Source organism: Pseudophryne corroboree, chromosome 2 (assembly GCF_028390025.1).
Source record: "Pseudophryne corroboree isolate aPseCor3 chromosome 2, aPseCor3.hap2, whole genome shotgun sequence".
Lineage (NCBI taxonomy): Eukaryota > Metazoa > Chordata > Amphibia > Anura > Myobatrachidae > Pseudophryne > Pseudophryne corroboree.
In genome coordinates, this window is record NC_086445.1 from 743,011,027 (window position 1) to 743,027,896 (window position 16,870).

The following is a 16,870-nucleotide window of genomic DNA, read 5'->3' on the forward strand; positions in this document are numbered from 1 at the left end:
TTGAAAGGGAGTACCTCCAGGGTTTTTCTAGAGTCCAGATCCACACACCAGGATGTCAGCCACAATATCCTGCGAGCCAGGACTGACGTAGTAGAGGCCTTGGCTGCTAGGATACTGGCATCAGAAGCCGCCTCTTTAATATATCGAGAAGCTGTGACAATATATGACAAGCATTGTCTAGCATGGTCAGAGGAGATTTCAGCTTCTAACTCCAAGGCCCATGCTTCAATAGCCTCTGCAGCACATGTAGCTGCAATAGTGGTCCTTTGTGCAGCACCCGTGAGGGTGTAAATCACTTTCAGACAACCCTCTACACGTTTATCCGTAGGCTCTTTTAGAGACGGGATGGTAGTGACAGGTAGAGCTGAGGAAACCACCATCCTAGCCACATGTGAGTCTACTGGAGGAGGCGTTTCCCAATTCTTAGACAGCTCTGGCACGAGGGGATAGCGAGCCAACATCTTCTTTTGAGGCACAAACTTCGTACCCGGGCTTTCCCAGGGTTCCTGACGTATATCCACTAGGTGATCAGAGTGAGGTAAAATAAGAATTTACTTACCGATAATTCTATTTCTCGGAGTCCGTAGTGGATGCTGGGGTTCCTGAAAGGACCATGGGGAATAGCGGCTCCGCAGGAGACAGGGCACAAAAAGTAAAGCTTTAGGATCAGGTGGTGTGCACTGGCTCCTCCCCCTATGACCCTCCTCCAAGCCTCAGTTAGGATACTGTGCCCGGACGAGCGTACACAATAAGGAAGGATTTTGAATCCCGGGTAAGACTCATACCAGCCACACCAATCACACTGTACAACCTGTGATCTGAACCCAGTTAACAGTATGATAACAGCGGAGCCTCTGAAAAGATGGCTCACAACAATAATAACCCGATTTTTGTAACTATGTACAAGTATTGCAAATAATCCGCACTTGGGATGGGCGCCCAGCATCCACTACGGACTCCGAGAAATAGAATTATCGGTAAGTAAATTCTTATTTTCTCTATCGTCCTAGTGGATGCTGGGGTTCCTGAAAGGACCATGGGGATAATACCAAAGCTCCCAAACGGGCGGGAGAGTGCGGATGACTCTGCAGCACCGAATGAGAGAACTCCAGGTCCTCCTTAGCCAGGGTATCAAATTTGTAGGATTTTACCAACGTGTTTGCCCCTGACTAAATAGCCGCTCGGCAAAGTTGTAAAGCCGAGACCCCTCGGGCAGCCGCCCAAGATAAGCCCACCTTCCTTGTGGAATGGGCATTTACATATTTTGGCTGTGGCAGGCCTGCCACAGAATGTGCAAGCTGAATTGTATTACACATCCAACTAGCAATAGTCTGCTTATAAGCAAGAGCACCCAGTTTGTTGGGTGCATACAGGATAACAGCAAGTCAGTTTTCCTGACTCCAGCTGTCCTGGAACCTATATTTACAGGGCCCTGACAACATCTAGCAACCTGGAGTCCTCCAAGTCCCTAGTAGGCGCAAGGCACCAAAATAAGCTGGTTCAGGTGAAACACTGACACCACCTTAGGGAGAGAACTGGGGACGAGTCCGCAGCTCTGCCCTGTCCAAATGGACAACCAGATATGGGCTTTTTTGAGAAAAAAACCACCAATTTGACACTCGCCTGGTCCAGGCCAGGGCCAAGAGCATGGTCACTTTTCATGTGAGATGCTTCAAATCCACAGATTTGACTGGTTTTAAACCAATGTGATTTGAGGAATCCCAGAACTACGTTGAGATCCCACAGTGCCACTGGAGGCACAAAAGGGGGTTGTATATGCAATACTCCCTTGACAAACTTCTGGACTTCAGGAACTGAAGCCACTTCTTTCTGGAAGAAAATCGACAGGGCCGAAATTTGAACCTTAATGGACCCCAATTTGAGGCCCATAGACACTCCTGTTTGCAGGAAATGCAGGAATCGACCGAGTTGAAATTTCTTCGTGGGGCCTTTCTGGCCTCACACCACGCAACATATTTTTGCCACATGTGGTGATAATGTTGTGCGGTCACCTCCTTTCTGGCTTTGACCAGGGTAGGAATGACCTCTTCCGGAATGCCTTTTTTCCTTAGGATCCGGCGTTCCACCGCCATGCCGTCAAACGCAGCTGCGGTAAGTCTTGGAACAGACATGGTACTTGCTGAAACAAGTCCCTTCTTAGCGGCAGAGGCCATAAGTCCTCTGTGAGCATCTCTTGAAGTTCCGGGTACCAAGTCCTTCTTGGCCAATCCTGAGCCATGAGTATAGTTCTTACTCCTCTACGTCTTATAAGTCTCAGTACCTTAGGTATGAGAAGCAGAGGATGGAACACATACACCGACTGGTACATCCATGGTGTTACCAGAACGTCCACAGCTATTGCCTGAGGGTCTCTTAACCTGGCGCAATACCTGTCCCGTTTTTTGTTCAGACGGGACGCCATCATGTCCACCTTTGGTATTTCCCAACGGTTTACAATCATGTCGAAAACTTCCCGATGAAGTTTCCACTCTGCCGGGTGGAGGTCGTGCCTGCTGAGGAAGTCTGCTTCCCAGTTTCCATTCCCGGAATGAAACACTGCTGACAGTGCTATCACATGATTTTCCGCCCAGCGAAAAGTCCTTGCAGTTTTTGCCATTGCCCTCCTGCTTCTTGTGCCGCCCTGTCTATTTACGTGGGCGACTGCCGTGATGTTTTTCCCACTGGATCAATACCGGCTGACCTTGAAGCAGAGGTCTTGCTAAGCTTAGAGTATTATAAATTTACCCTTAGCTCCAGTATATTTATGTGGAGAAAAGTCTCCAGACTTGATCACACTCCCTGGAAATTTTTTCCTTGTGTGACTGCTCCCCAGCCTCTCGGGCTGGCCTCCGTGGTCACCAGCATCCAATCCTGAATGCCGAATCTGCGGCCCTCTAGAAGATGAGCACTCTGTAACCACCACAGGAGAGACACCCTTGTCCTTGGATATAGGGTTATCCGCTGATGCATCTGAAGATGCGATCCGGACCATTTGTCCAGCAGATCCCACTGAAAAATTCTTGCGTGAAATCTGCCGAATGGAATTGCTTCGTAGGAAGTCACCATCTTTACCAGGACCCTTGTGCAATGATGCACCGATTTTAGGAGGTTCCTGACTAGCTCGGATAACTCCCTGGCTTTCTCTTCCGGGAGAAACACCTTTTTCTGGACTGTGTCCAGAATCATCCCTAGGCACAGCAGACTTGTCGTCGGGATCAGCTGCGATTTTGGAATATTTAGAATCCACCCGTGCTGTTGTAGCAGTATCCGAGATAGTGCTACTCCGACCTCCAACTGTTCCCTGGACTTTGCCCTTATCAGGAGATCGTCCAAGTAAGGGATAATTAAGACGCCTTTCCTTCGAAGAAGAATCATCATTTCGGCCATTACCTTGGTAAAGACCCGGGGTTCCGTGGACAATCCAAACGGCAGCGTCTGAAACTGATAGTGACAGTTCTGTACCACGAACCTGAGGTACCCTTAGTGAGAAGGGCAAATTTTGGACATGGAGGTAAGCATCCCTGATGTCTCGGGACACTATATAGTCCCCTTCTTCCTGGTTCGTTATCACTGCTCTGAGTGACTCCATCTTGATTTGAACCTTTGTAAGTGTTCAAATTTTTTTAGATTTAGAATAGGTCTCACCTAGCCTTCTGGCTTCAGTACCACAATATAATGTGGAATAATACCCCTTTTCTTGTTGTAGGAGGGGTAATTTGATTATCACCTGCTGGGAATACAGCTTGTGAATTGTTTCCCATACTGCCTCCTTGTCGGAGGGAGACCTTGGTAAACCAGACTTCAGGAGCCTGCGAAGGGGAAACGTCTCGACATTCCAATCTGTACCCCGGGATACTACATGTAGGATCCAGGGGTCCTGTACGGTCCCAGCGTCATGCTGAGAGCTTGGCAGAAGCGGTGGAACGCTTCTGTTCCTGGGAATGGGCTGCCTGCTGCAGTCTTCTTCCCTTTCCTCTATCCCTGGGCAGATATGACTCTTATAGGGACGAAAGGACTGAGGCTGAAAAGACGGTGTCTTTTTCTGCAGAGATGTGACTTAGGGTAAAAACGGTGGATTTTCCAGCAGTTGCCGTGGCCACCAGGTCCGATGGACCGACCCCAAATAACTCCTCTTCCTTTATACGGCAATACACCTTTGTGCCGTTTGGAATCTGCATCACCTGACCACTGTCGTGTCCATAAACATCTTCTGGCAGATATGGACATCGCACTTACTCTTGATGCCAGAGTGCAAATATCCCTCTGTGCATCTCGCATATATAGAAAATGCATCCTTTAAATGCTCTATAGTCAATAAAATACTGTCCCTGTCAAGGGTATCAATATTTTTAGTCAGGGAATCCGACCAAGCCACCCCAGCTCTGCACATCCAGGCTGAGGCGATCGCTGGTCGCAGTATAACACCAGTATGTGTGTATATACTTTTTATGATATTTTCCAGCCTCCTGTCAGCTGGCTCCTTGAGGACGGCCCTATCTATAGACGGTACCGCCACTTGTTTTGATAAGCGTGTGAGCGCCTTATCCACCCTAAGGGGTGTTTCCCAACGCGCCCTAACTTCTGGCGGGAAAGGGTATACCGCCCATAATTTTCTATCGGGGGGAACCCACGCATCATCACACACTTCATTTAATTTATCTGATTCAGGAAAAACTACGGTAGTTTTTTCACATCCCACATAATACCCTCTTTTGTGGTACTTGTAGTATCAGAAATATGTAACACCTCCTTCATTGCCCTTAACGTGTGGCCCTAATAAGGAATACGTTTGTTTATTCACCGTCGACACTGGATTCAGTGTCCGTGTCTGTGTCTGTGTCGACCGACTAAAGTAAACGGGCGTTTTAAAACCCCTGACGGTGTTTCTGAGACGTCTGGACCGGTACTAATTGTTTGTCGGCCGTCTCATGTCGTCAACCGACCTTGCAGCGTGTTGACATTATCACGTAATTCCCTAAATAAGCCATCCATTCCGGTGTCGACTCCCTAGAGAGTGACATCACCATTACAGGCAATTGCTCCGCCTCCTCACCAACATCGTCCTCATACATGTCGACACACACGTACCGACACACAGCACACACACAGGGAATGCTCTGATAGAGGACAGGACCCACTAGCCCTTTGGAGAGACAGAGGGAGAGTTTGCCAGCACACACCAAAAACGCTATAATTATATAGGGACAACCTTATATAAGTGTTTTCCCTTATAGCATCTTTTATATATTTCTAACGCCAAATTAGTGCCCCCCCTCTCTGTTTTAACCCCGTTTCTGTAGTGCAGTGCAGGGGAGAGCCTGGGAGCCTTCCCTCCAGCCTTTCTGTGAGGGAAAATGGCGCTGTGTGCTGAGGAGATAGGCCCCGCCCCTTTTTCGGCGGGCTCGTCTCCCGCTCTTTAATGGATTCTGGCAGGGGTTAAATATCTCCATATAGCCCCCGGAGGCTATATGTGAGGTATTTTTAGCCAAAAAAGGTTTTCATTTGCCTCCCAGGGCGCCCCCCTCCCAGCGCCCTGCACCCTCAGTGACTGCCGTGTGAAGTGTGCTGAGAGGAAATGGCGCACAGCTGCAGTGCTGTGCGCTACCTTAAGAAGACTGAGGAGTCTTCTGCCGCCGATTCTGGACCTCTTCTCGTTTCAGCATCTGCAAGGGGGCCGGCGGCGAGGCTCCGGTGACCATCCAGGCTGTACCTGTGATCGTCCCTCTGGAGCTAATGTCCAGTAGCCAAAGAAGCCAATCCATCCTGCACGCAGGTGAGTTCACTTCTTCTCCCCTAAGTCCCTCGTTGCAGTGATCCTGTTGCCAGCAGGACTCACTGTAAAATAAAAAACCTAAGCTAAACTTTTCTAAGCAGCTCTTTAGGAGAGCCACCTAGATTGCACCCTTCTCGGCCGGGCACAAAAATCTAACTGAGGCTTGGAGGAGGGTCGTAGGGGGAGGAGCCAGTGCACACCACCTGATCCTAAAGCTTTACTTTTTGTGCCCTGTCTCCTGCGGAGCCGCTATTCCCCATGGTCCTTTCAGGAACCCCAGCATCCACTAGGACGATAGAGAAAACTTGTTTAACCACCTTCTGACGCTTGAACCTATCTGATTTCTTAGGAGGAACGGATGGCTCGGGATCATCCGTAATCTGCAGAATTAATTTAATAACCTCCAAAAGATCAGGAACATCCACATGTGAACTACCCTCCCCATCAGCTCTATCTGAGTCAGAACCTGTGGGGTCAGTGCTGTCTTCATCAGACGAGGTGTCAGTGACAGCAGTGGATTGTGAGGAGACAAGCGCTCGCTTATAGGACCTCTTGGACTTAGGCGAGCGTTGGTCAGACTTTTTAGTAGTCAAGGACTGGTTCAACTTCTTTAATTGAGCAGATAAATCGTCCGCCCACGGCGGGTTAGCTGCAGGGACAACATATGGTTGTACCGGCATTGGGGGTCCCATAGGGGGTGTTAGTTTGTGAACTAGCGTATGCAGAAGCATGGAAAAAGCGGCCCACGGAGGGTCAATATGTGCCTCCGTTGCCACAGTCCCACTGGGTGGCAAAGAGCCCCCAGAACCAGAGCCCACAGCTGTTATATTCTCATCATATGGGTCTGTGGCTGCAGCAATCCCAGCAGTGTGCTCAGCCCCAGAACCGTTACCCTCAGAAGCAGACATGATATAACTTGCAGTATGAGGTAACACAGTACAATTATTAGCAGCACTATGTCTCTAAACCCAAACCCCTGCGCAGTGTAGTCAGCACCAGCAGAGATAAAGGAGAGATATGGTGACTAAATCACAGAGAAAAATTCGCAATACAGTATCTTTGTGAAAATCCTATATTAAATAACACCTGACGCACCAAGCCCCCTCAGGTTATAGAATATAGGGAGAGCAAGTTGAGTGAAAGACACGAAATGGACACCACTCAGCTATCAAATGCACACACAGATACAGTGGCGGATCCAGGGGGGGGGGGGGGGGGGGGGCACTCGGGCCCGTGCCCCCCCTGTCATTTGTGGCAGCATCCGCATCCACACTGATTAGCTGCCACCAGCTGCTGCGCTGCCCTCTGTAGTGTACAGTATATTAGTAGCGCTGCGCCCGGCTCCTTCCCCGCCGGAGGCAGCGCTGCTAATATAGATCACAGGCACAGCAGGCAGCGCTGGGCAATCTGTGTCTGTGAGTCTCTCCTCCGTGTGCTGCTGGGCTCTGCTCCGCCCCCCCTCCTCCTGCTCTGTACACTGACTTCCGGGTACAGGAGAGACGGCTGTTGCTGCTGCTGCTTAACACAGCAAGTGAAGTCTCTTCCTTCGTCCCTCCCACCCCTCGTGCAAGTGCTGCTTATATTGTAGGTACAGTATGTGCTGCTAATTACTACTTATTTCAGTAAAACAACATTAAGAAATACTTTTCTTGTGTTTGGAAATTCTGGACTTTCTCTCTGTGACTTTTTAGATAAACTACTAGTGCAGAGATTTTGTAAAAAAACAAACCCCAAAACTGCATATACATTTATGTAATGTCCCCTGTAAATTGAATACATAAGATTGTGTGTAAATATTCTTCTGCTATGGTATAAAACTATATGTATATTTGGAGTATTACTGTCTGGTGTAATGTGACTAATGAACGCTACCATGCGGTGTAATGTAACTAATGGACGCTAATGTGCGGTGTAATGTGACTGCAGACGCTACCATGCGGTGTAATGTAACTAATGGACGCTAATGTGCGGTGTAATGTGACTGCAGACGCTACCATGCGGTGTAATGTAACTAATGGACGCTAATGTGCGGTGTAATGTGACTGGTGGACGCTACTGTGCGGTGTAATGTGACTGGTGGACGCTACCGTGCTGTGTAATGTGACTGTGCAGTGTAATGTGGCTAACGGAGGGGGGCAATTCTTTTTCTGGCAGAGGGCACCAAAATGTCTAGTTGCCGCTCTGGCAGTGGCGTAACTAGCAGTATGTGAATTATGGGAGGGGGAGGGGGGAGAGGCAGCATTCATTTCAAAACATGACAAGGGGGGGGGGGCGCGCCGTTGCGGTTACTTGCACGCAGCGCTAAAAAGTCTAGTTACGGCACTGATTTGTGGCCCCCCCGTCACCCCCGCTTGTGTCACTGAGACACGCTGCCGCTCAGTCCGGCGGCAGCGTGTCTCAGCTGTCAGGAGGAGAGCGGGGCTATCTGGCGGCGTGTTGCGGACTTCAAACTAGTCGCCGGTTCGTGAGCCAATCAGGGCTCGCGGACCGGCAGCCAATCAGGAGTTTGAAGTCCTACACGCCGCCGCCACCGGCGACAGACATAGCCGCGCTCTCCTCCTGACACCCTCAGAGCCGGGCAGATAAGCAGCAGCGGTAAGCAGCTGCAGCACTGCTGTGGGGGCATTTGTATACCTGCTGTGGGGGCATTTGTATACCTGGCACTGTGAGGGCAATTGTATACCTGGCACTGTGGGGGCAATTGTTTACCTGGCACTGTGGGGGCAATTGTTTACCTGGCACTGTGGGGGCATTTTTGGATCTGGCACTGTAGGGGCATTTTTGGATCTGGCTCTGTGGGGGCATTTTTGGATCTGGCACTGTGGGGGCAATTGTGGATCTGGCACTGTGGGTGCAATTGTGGATCTGGCACTGTGGGTGCAATTGTGGATTTGGCACTGCACTATTGGGGGCATATATCTGTGTATCACGTCTCATTTTAATTGGCCACACTCACTAAATGACTGCAGGCATTACTACAGGCAACATTACTACTGGGGGCAATACGGGCATTGCATAAGGGGCACCACTACTATGGGGTCTATATAAGGGGCACTACCAGTACAGTGGACATTGCATAATGAGCGCTACAACTGTGGGCATTGTATAAGGAGCGCCACCTCACATGCACCGAAGCCGCACGCAAATGTACTTCCCCTTCCATGGTGCCCCCCCTATCATTTTCTTCTGGATCCGCCCCTGCACAGATAGTCACAGTTTGTACAATGCAGAGGTTATTACAGACAATAATACTGCACTGGACTTGCTTACACAGCTATATAGTCAAGAGATATAACACTACATAGTAAGAACTGGATGTATATCACAGGGTAATTGTACTAAAAAACCCTGACTAAATGCACTCTTTCTTAACTATCACTGACTAAAAAGGCAGGTAGAATACTTAAGTGTCATGTAAAGGCACAGCGCTGACAACCAGGCGGCTTTACATAGGAGGATTTGCCCAAGCAGTCCCAGGAACAGTGAGCTGAGGATTAATGGCGCCGCAGACACTGACAGGGAGTGAGGAAAAGACAGAGATGCAGCTCCAGGGTGGGAACACTTGCTAGAAATGGCACCCTGGGGCTGGGGGAGGGGCTTCAGGTCTAAGCCTTATCCCCCTTGCTGGCAAAACCACCGGGTACAGTGGGCGATATTAAAATCGTTTTTGAGAGAAAACCTGACCTGCGCCCATGCCCTGGTGATCTAGTGGGATCACCTGTACTGCCACAGTGTCCACCGCCAGCGCGTGCGGCCCACCTCCCACTGACCGCGCCGGATCGCGATAAAGACCAGGTCCCGCGAGCGGGACCCACTTACCACCTCCCGAAGCGCGGCCACGCGATCCTGGAGAGTCCCAGCCGTGTGTGTCTAACGTAAAGTAAACCGGAGCCTCCGCTGTAGGTACCCGGCAACCAGGGCTCGGGAGTGTACAGCGCCGCTGGGGAGAGCTGGAGCCGCAGCAGAGAATGTCACAAGACATTTACCACCGCTGCTGCCCTGAAGTCTTCACTTTTTCTTCAGAAAAAAGCCTTTCTTAGGGCTGCTTGGAGCAGCCCCTCTGTTAAGTGCCTGCTTACTGCAGCACCAACTTACAAAACTGAGCTCCTGTTCTGGGAGGCGTGGTGATATAGGAGGCGGCGCTGTGCATTCTGGGAACAGTCAAAGCTTTGAGTCTGTTGGTGCCTCGGATCAAGATCCTACTCTACACCCCATTGTCCAGACTTGTGGAGCCCAGTGTACCCCGCAGCAGAAATATAATTTTTCCCTCAAAATTCTACACATAATACCCCATAATGACAACGTGAAAAAAGTTTTTTTGAGATTTTTGCAAATTTATTAAAAATAAAAAACTAAGAAATCACATGTACATAAGTATTCACAGGCTTTGCTCAATACTTTGTTGATGCACCTTTGGCAGCAAGTATAGCCTCAAGTCTTTTTAAATATGATGCCACAAGCTTGGCACACCTGTCATTGGGCAGTTTCGCCCATTCCTCTTTGCAGCACCTCTCAAGCTCCATCAGGTTGGATGGGAAGCATCGGTTCACAGCCATTTTCAGATCTCTCCAGAGATGTTCAATCAGATTCAAGTATGGTCTCTAGCTGGGCCACTCAAGGGCATTCACAGAGTTGTCCTGAAGCCACTCCTTTCATATCTTGGCTGTGTGCTTAGGGTCGCTGTCCTGCTGAAAGATGAACCGTCGCCCCAGTCTGAGGTCAAGAGCGCTCTGTAGCAGGTTCTCCTCCAGTATGTCTCTGTACATTGCTGCATTCATCTTTCCCTCTATTCTGACTAGTCTCCCAGTTCCTGCCACTGAAAAACATCCCCACAGCATGATGCTGCCACCACCATGCTTCATTGTAGGGATGGTATTGGCCTGGTGATGAGCGGTGCCTGGTTTCCTCCAAACATGACGCGTGGCATTCACGCCAAAAAGTTCAATCTTTGTCTCATCAGACCAGAGAATTTTGTTTCTCATGGTCAGAGAGTCCTTCAGCTGCATTTTGGCAAACTCCAGGCAGGCTGCCATGTGCTTTTTACTAAGGAGTGGCTTCCGTCTGGCCACTCTACCATACAGGGAGGGGTCCTGGGGTGCATACCGGTAATGAGAGGTGCGACCCTGCGGAGACCTTTCAGTAGAGCTGCATACAAAGAAAAAGGTTGCAGGTGCACAATTCAAACATTACCAATTTATCAATAATAATCATTGCAATAAAATCCAGCATTTTGAGCGAGGTTCTTCCCACAGTTATGGCCATAAGTAACGGCTTGCCCACCGCGTCCAGGTGACCTCATTAGTGGGGCAAGTCCCTAACATTTTGGGGGTACAAATCCTGGGCGCAGGACCCCCCAAAATGAAGCAGCTGAGTGACCCCAAGGCAACACAAAAGTGAAAAAATATATAGTGAAAAAGTGAAAATAGGTTAGTGAGATAGGCTGCTGAAAACAGCAGGGGTAAATTAGTGAGAGGTAATGAAGTGAGAGATAAAGTAGTGAGAGGTAAAGTAGTGAAAAGTGAAGGTAGGAAATTAATTACATTGAAACAAAACACACGATAGGGATGAAAGTAAATATGAAAATAAGTGTTAAGATGTGTTGCTCCTGAGGCAAAACAGCCACAACAGTCCAGGGGGACCCACACCCATAGACAGGTGTGTGCCTTTCCAAATCATGTCCAATCAACTGAATTTACCACAGGTGGACTCCAATTAAGCTGTAGGAACATCTCAAGGATTATCAGTGGAAACAGGATGCACCTGAGCTTAATTTTGAGCTTCATGGCAAAGGCTGTGAATACTTACCGTATCTATATGTGATTTCTTAGTTTTTTATTTTTAATAAATTTGCAAAAGTCTCCAAAAAAAAATTTCACGTTGTCATTATGGGGTAGTGTGTGTAGAATTTTGAGGGAAATAATGAATTTATTTCATCTTAGAATAAGGCTGTAACATAAAATGTGGAAAAAGTGAAGTGCTATGAATACCTTCCGTATGCACTGTATATACAACTATCACATATCAAATTAATCGGGAGCAGTCTCATGAAGTGGTTTTGTTGCATCACATTGTGACTAAGATGCAAATTCGTCCAAAAACACGCTTGGCTCAAGCCCAGTTGCACAGAAGGGTTGTTTGACACAACTGCAGCAATAGTGTATGAGGACACATCTATATTTCTTTTAATAGAATTATGAGGGGGGGGGGGGGGGGGGAATAAGTCACCAAACCAATCCAAGTATTTTGGCGAGTACAGAGAGGGAAAAAGAAAAACTTGATGTGAAAAAAATATGGTTACCCACACAGATATATTCATTCACATAAAAATGGACAACCTGATAGCTATTATTGACAGATGAATTCAGGTTTCTCCTGGTCAAAGTGCATCCGTTATCACTTGACGTCCCTTCTACATTCCGCAGAGACGATAATTCAGTTCTTTCTTTCACATCTTCCTCGCTTGTCAAGTCTTCAGACATCCCGTTACCATCTTCTCTCAATCCACACTAGCAAAACGTCACCACGAGATATTAATACTTCAACACTTTAAATACATAAAAACACTACTTAAGAAACACAAAGTAACACTGCAGTACCGTTCTGCTTAGGTATTTGTTTTTCTAACGTCAATGAAAATTGTACAGGTAAGGGTGCCTACTGTGTAAGGAACGTACAGGGGGAGCATTATCAAGCCTTGGAGAAAGTGGAGAGAGATAAAGAACCAACCAATCAGCTTCTAATTCTTATTTTTCAAACATAGCCTGTAAAATGAAAGCTCAGAGCTTATTGGTTGGTACTGTATCTCTCTATGCCGCTTGATACAGTTTCCCCACAATCACATTAAGACAGAACATCAAATTAGAATACATTGGAACATTGATAAAATAACCTCTAAATTGAATAAAATTAATTTCAAAAATACTTTTGATTTATTTTCTAGACCACAGGTTCTCAAACTCGGTCCTCAGGACCCCACACAGTGCATGTTTTGCAGGTTTCTCACAGAATCACAAGTGAAATAATTAACTCCACCTGCGGACCTTTTAAAATGTGTCAGTGAGTAATTAATACACCTGTGCACCTGCTGGGTTACCTGCAAAACATGCACTGTGTGGGGTCCTGAGTACCGAGTTTGAGAATCTCTGTTCTAGACCACAGGTTCTCAAACTCGGTCCTCAGGACCCCACACAGTACATGTTTTGCAGGTCTCCTCACAGAATCGCAAGTGAAATAATTAGCTCCACCTGCTGACCATTTAAAATGTGTTAGTGAGTAATTAATACACCTGTGCACTTGCTGGGTTACCTGCAAAACATGCACTGTTTGGGGTCCTGAGGACCGAGTTTGAGAACCACTGTTCTAGACAGCATGTCAGGAAGAAATAATACAGAGCAGGCATTCCCAACTGTGGTCCTCAAGGCACACCAACAGTGCAGGTTTTAGTGATATCCAGGCTTCAGCACAGATGGTTAAATCAAAATAACTGAAGTACTAATTAAGTCACCTGTGTTCAAGCCTGAATATCACTAAAGCCAGAACTGTTATTATAACCCTTTTACACCACCTGAAATATCCCGGGATTTTGCACGGGAGCGCGCAAAATCCCGGGACTGCAGGTGGTGTAAAAGGGTCACTCCCGGGTCCACTTTCCCAGGTATCCAACCCGGCACATACGCAGGGTTGGACAGGGGTAAGTCCCGGGAAGGAGGCAGTGTAAATGGGTAAGCCGGGTCAGCCGACCCGGCACCCATTTACAGCATGGCAAACCTCCCGTACCGCAGTGTCCGGCGGGCGGTCGGGAGGCTGGGTGTCACGGCGCACGCTGTCTATGCAGACAGCGGCGCCGTGCTGGTTGCCATGCTGCGGCTGGAGACATGGCACATGCTGCATACTTGCCTACCTGACCCTCTCCATGAGGGAGAAAATGCTCTGTTCCTGGACTTTCCTGGTAATGTATGATTGCCATCACCTGTGGTGAGCTAGTTAATTGATAAGAAAGGTGTTTCACCACAGGTGATGGCAATCATACATTACCAGGAAAGTCCAGGAACAGAGCATTTTCTCCCTCATGGAGAGGGTCAGGTAGGCAAGTATGACATGCTGTCTATGCAGACAGCAGCGCCATGTCTGGCGCCTGGAAGCGCCGGAGGCTGGGGGCAGCACAGCAGCTTCCAGATTGCTGTGCTTGCCCCCGGCGAGACGCTCCGGAGTCCCGATCTGCAGTGTGGGCCGGCACTTGGAGATGACATCATCTCTAAGCGCCGTCCCACAAGACACTGCACCCGGGTGCAGTGTAAACGGTGCCGATCCGGGAATATCCCGGATCGGCATTGCAATGAAATGGGGGGAGTCCCGGGTCTGACCCGGCTTGGAACCGTGTTCCAAATTCTGGATCAGACCCGGGATTTTGGTGTAAAAGGGGTATTAGTGTGCCTTGAGGACCGAGGTTGGGAAACACTTGTAACCCTACCCTCAATACCTTGAACGAGAGCTGTCTATGTATTCTATTAAGGGATGGTTACCTAATAGCTGTGCCTCCACTCAAGCTATGTGTAGTATTTAACTACCGTTAAGGCTTGCTTGAGTAAGCCTGATCTCTATCCTTAGGGGATGATTCCCTTATATCATAGATATATTATCTAATATACCTGTCTCTTTCTTCCAGGATCTTCAGATCAACTTCCAGACGGACCAGACACACATGGAAAGTATAACACTTTAATGACCAGTACCAAATGGATTAAGTATACACTAACATTTCATCAATTACACATTCCCCTTTAAGTCATTAATCCATGCTAACCCCCTGTCAATTAGGCCTATACACAGTACCTGCATGCAATACAACAAATCCTTTTTCTTTTCAAGACACCCTTAGGTGTTAGAGTGACCCGGGTACTCTTAATATGATAGTGCACTATAAGGGCCCATAAACTTCCTAAAAATAACAGCAGTTAATACAGAATGTCTGACACTATGTTTTAGTATCAACTATCAGTTCTCCCTTCAGTTAAAGAGAAAGATGTTTGGCTCAGTCTACTTATGGTAGCGATTACTTTCTCCTATAAGGTTACTTATAGTTCCTACTTGGCAGATAACAGAAAGTATCTATTTAGCTCATCGATAGTAACATCAACAGTTGATTACCAAGGAATCTGTATCCTTTCCTCAGTAAAAATGTTACCGTAGTTGTCCAGTATTAAACTAAACTCCTAAGAAGCTGGTATGATAAACCTTTGTTATGCTGCGTCCTTGTGTCCATTTGAAGTAGCTGATGCTTTCTATATTTCAGAGCATATATAGCTTTTCGATTCCTGTATGCCTCAAATTATAGTTGTCTCTTAGGATGAGTCTATATTAAATATATCTGCAAGAGTTTCTCTGGAGGCTGTCCCCCGTGTTCCGGACCTCACCTGACTGCTGAGCCCTGCTCACCCTCCCCCCTGCTCACCATCCCTCCTGGACCCACAGCATTGGCATCGCAAAGCACACCTGGGGTCCCTAAACTGAGGTTAGCCCCACACAGGCTGGCACACCATCTCTCTCCCCAGCATTTGATTTAAACCTATACGCAGGAGGTACCTCTCGGCCCTTCTCAGTGAGGCCATCATTCACCGGGCTCAATCTCGATCACTCTCCCCCTAAGGGCCACCTATAACCATATATAACTGGGGCTATTTGTTCTCAAGGCACTGGACTTTTTCTATACTACAACCTACAGCCCGGGGGTGCCTCCCCCCCGGCCCATTGCCGGAGTCTCTCTATACGTTACCCAAGTCCCCCATGATCTCCTCAAGCCGGGGAATGATTTGCTGAATTTCCATGGGCACGACCCGGGGGGTCTTCTCATGCTCTGTCTCTATGCAGCCTACATGATGGATCACTAATTACTTACGTTATACCTCAGCTCTGACCTATGACCTTCGCTATCCTCGGGACTGTCCTACACCATGCCTAAATCTAAATCCAAGTCTAAGAAAGCCACAGCCTCGGCGGAAATCTCGACCTTTATATCCAAGATGAAGGCTAGTGCGGCCAAACCCCTAGTTGCGCCCCCTTCTGACCTGGTATCGGAATCTGAGGAAGACTCATCAGTCCTTGAACCTTCCATGAAAGAATGCTTCTCCTCAATTCTAACGGAAATGAAGTCGCTGAAGCAGGCTTTCCATTCGGAGATCCACAAAGCCATCTCCGGCCTTAAGTTCGAGATATCCGATCTTGGAGCCCGCACTAACGAGGTGGAACAGAAAATCGACGAAGTCATCACCTTCCAACAGGAGCTGGAGCGCTCAGTACAAGTCATGCAGGAGGATATATACCTTCTCCAAGATCAACAAGAGGACGCTGATAATCGCGCAAGACGTAACAACCTGCGCATTAAATATATCCCAGAGTCAGTAGAACCAGCCCAACTGGAGGATTTTCTCCTCAGGTTCTTCCAGCATCTTCTACCGGACATTTCCTGCGAGCAGTTCCTCTTGGACAGAGCCCATCGCTCACTACGTCAAAAGCCCTCAACCTTGTCTCCCCCGCGAGACGTAGTTTTACGCTGTCACTATTTCAAAACCAAAGAGAGAATTTTGGCAGCTGCCCGGAATAAAGATGTGTGCCTCTTCGAATCACATAAGCTATTGGTGTTTCAAGACTTATCCCCTACTACTCTCAAGAGACGCTTCGATTTGAGGGAGTACACACAAATCCTCAGAAATAACAAAATCCGCTACAGATGGGGCTTCCCTTTTGCTCTAATTGTACAGCTGGATGGGAAAAATCTGGTAGCACGTTCCAAAGAAGAGGCTCACAGGCTCCTGTCGAGACTGAACCTGCCCCCCCCGGAGGCCAACAAACCTTCCTCCCCTCGGGATGCGCCAGATCTCCGACAATCCCCAAACTCACCCCTCCCTCAGCGAGCGCCTAGACGTCTTTGGTCGACAGTCCCGGAGAAAACCTCTACAAGCCATGACCCGCCGTGAAAGTTTCTGTACAGATGTACTGATGGGTCACTATAGGTGTAAAATGTCACTGTTTTGCAAACTAGTTTAGAGTTGTAAGAATCTCCTTCAGAGTTGAGATTGTTTATTTGCTTATTTACTTATA

General features: G+C 48.1%; 1 protein-coding gene across 4 annotated transcripts in view; it reads right to left on the minus strand.

The window, feature by feature from the left end:
• Window positions 1-16,870, minus strand: part of PHTF1 (putative homeodomain transcription factor 1) — a 281,464-nt gene that overhangs the window by 129,489 nt on the left and 135,105 nt on the right. For all 4 annotated transcript variants that reach the window (XM_063955405.1, XM_063955406.1, XM_063955404.1 and 1 more), the window contains one exon: window positions 12,109-12,279. In XM_063955405.1, the coding sequence (XP_063811475.1) occupies window positions 12,109-12,279 (171 nt within the window). The remainder of the gene's footprint in view (window positions 1-12,108; window positions 12,280-16,870) is intronic.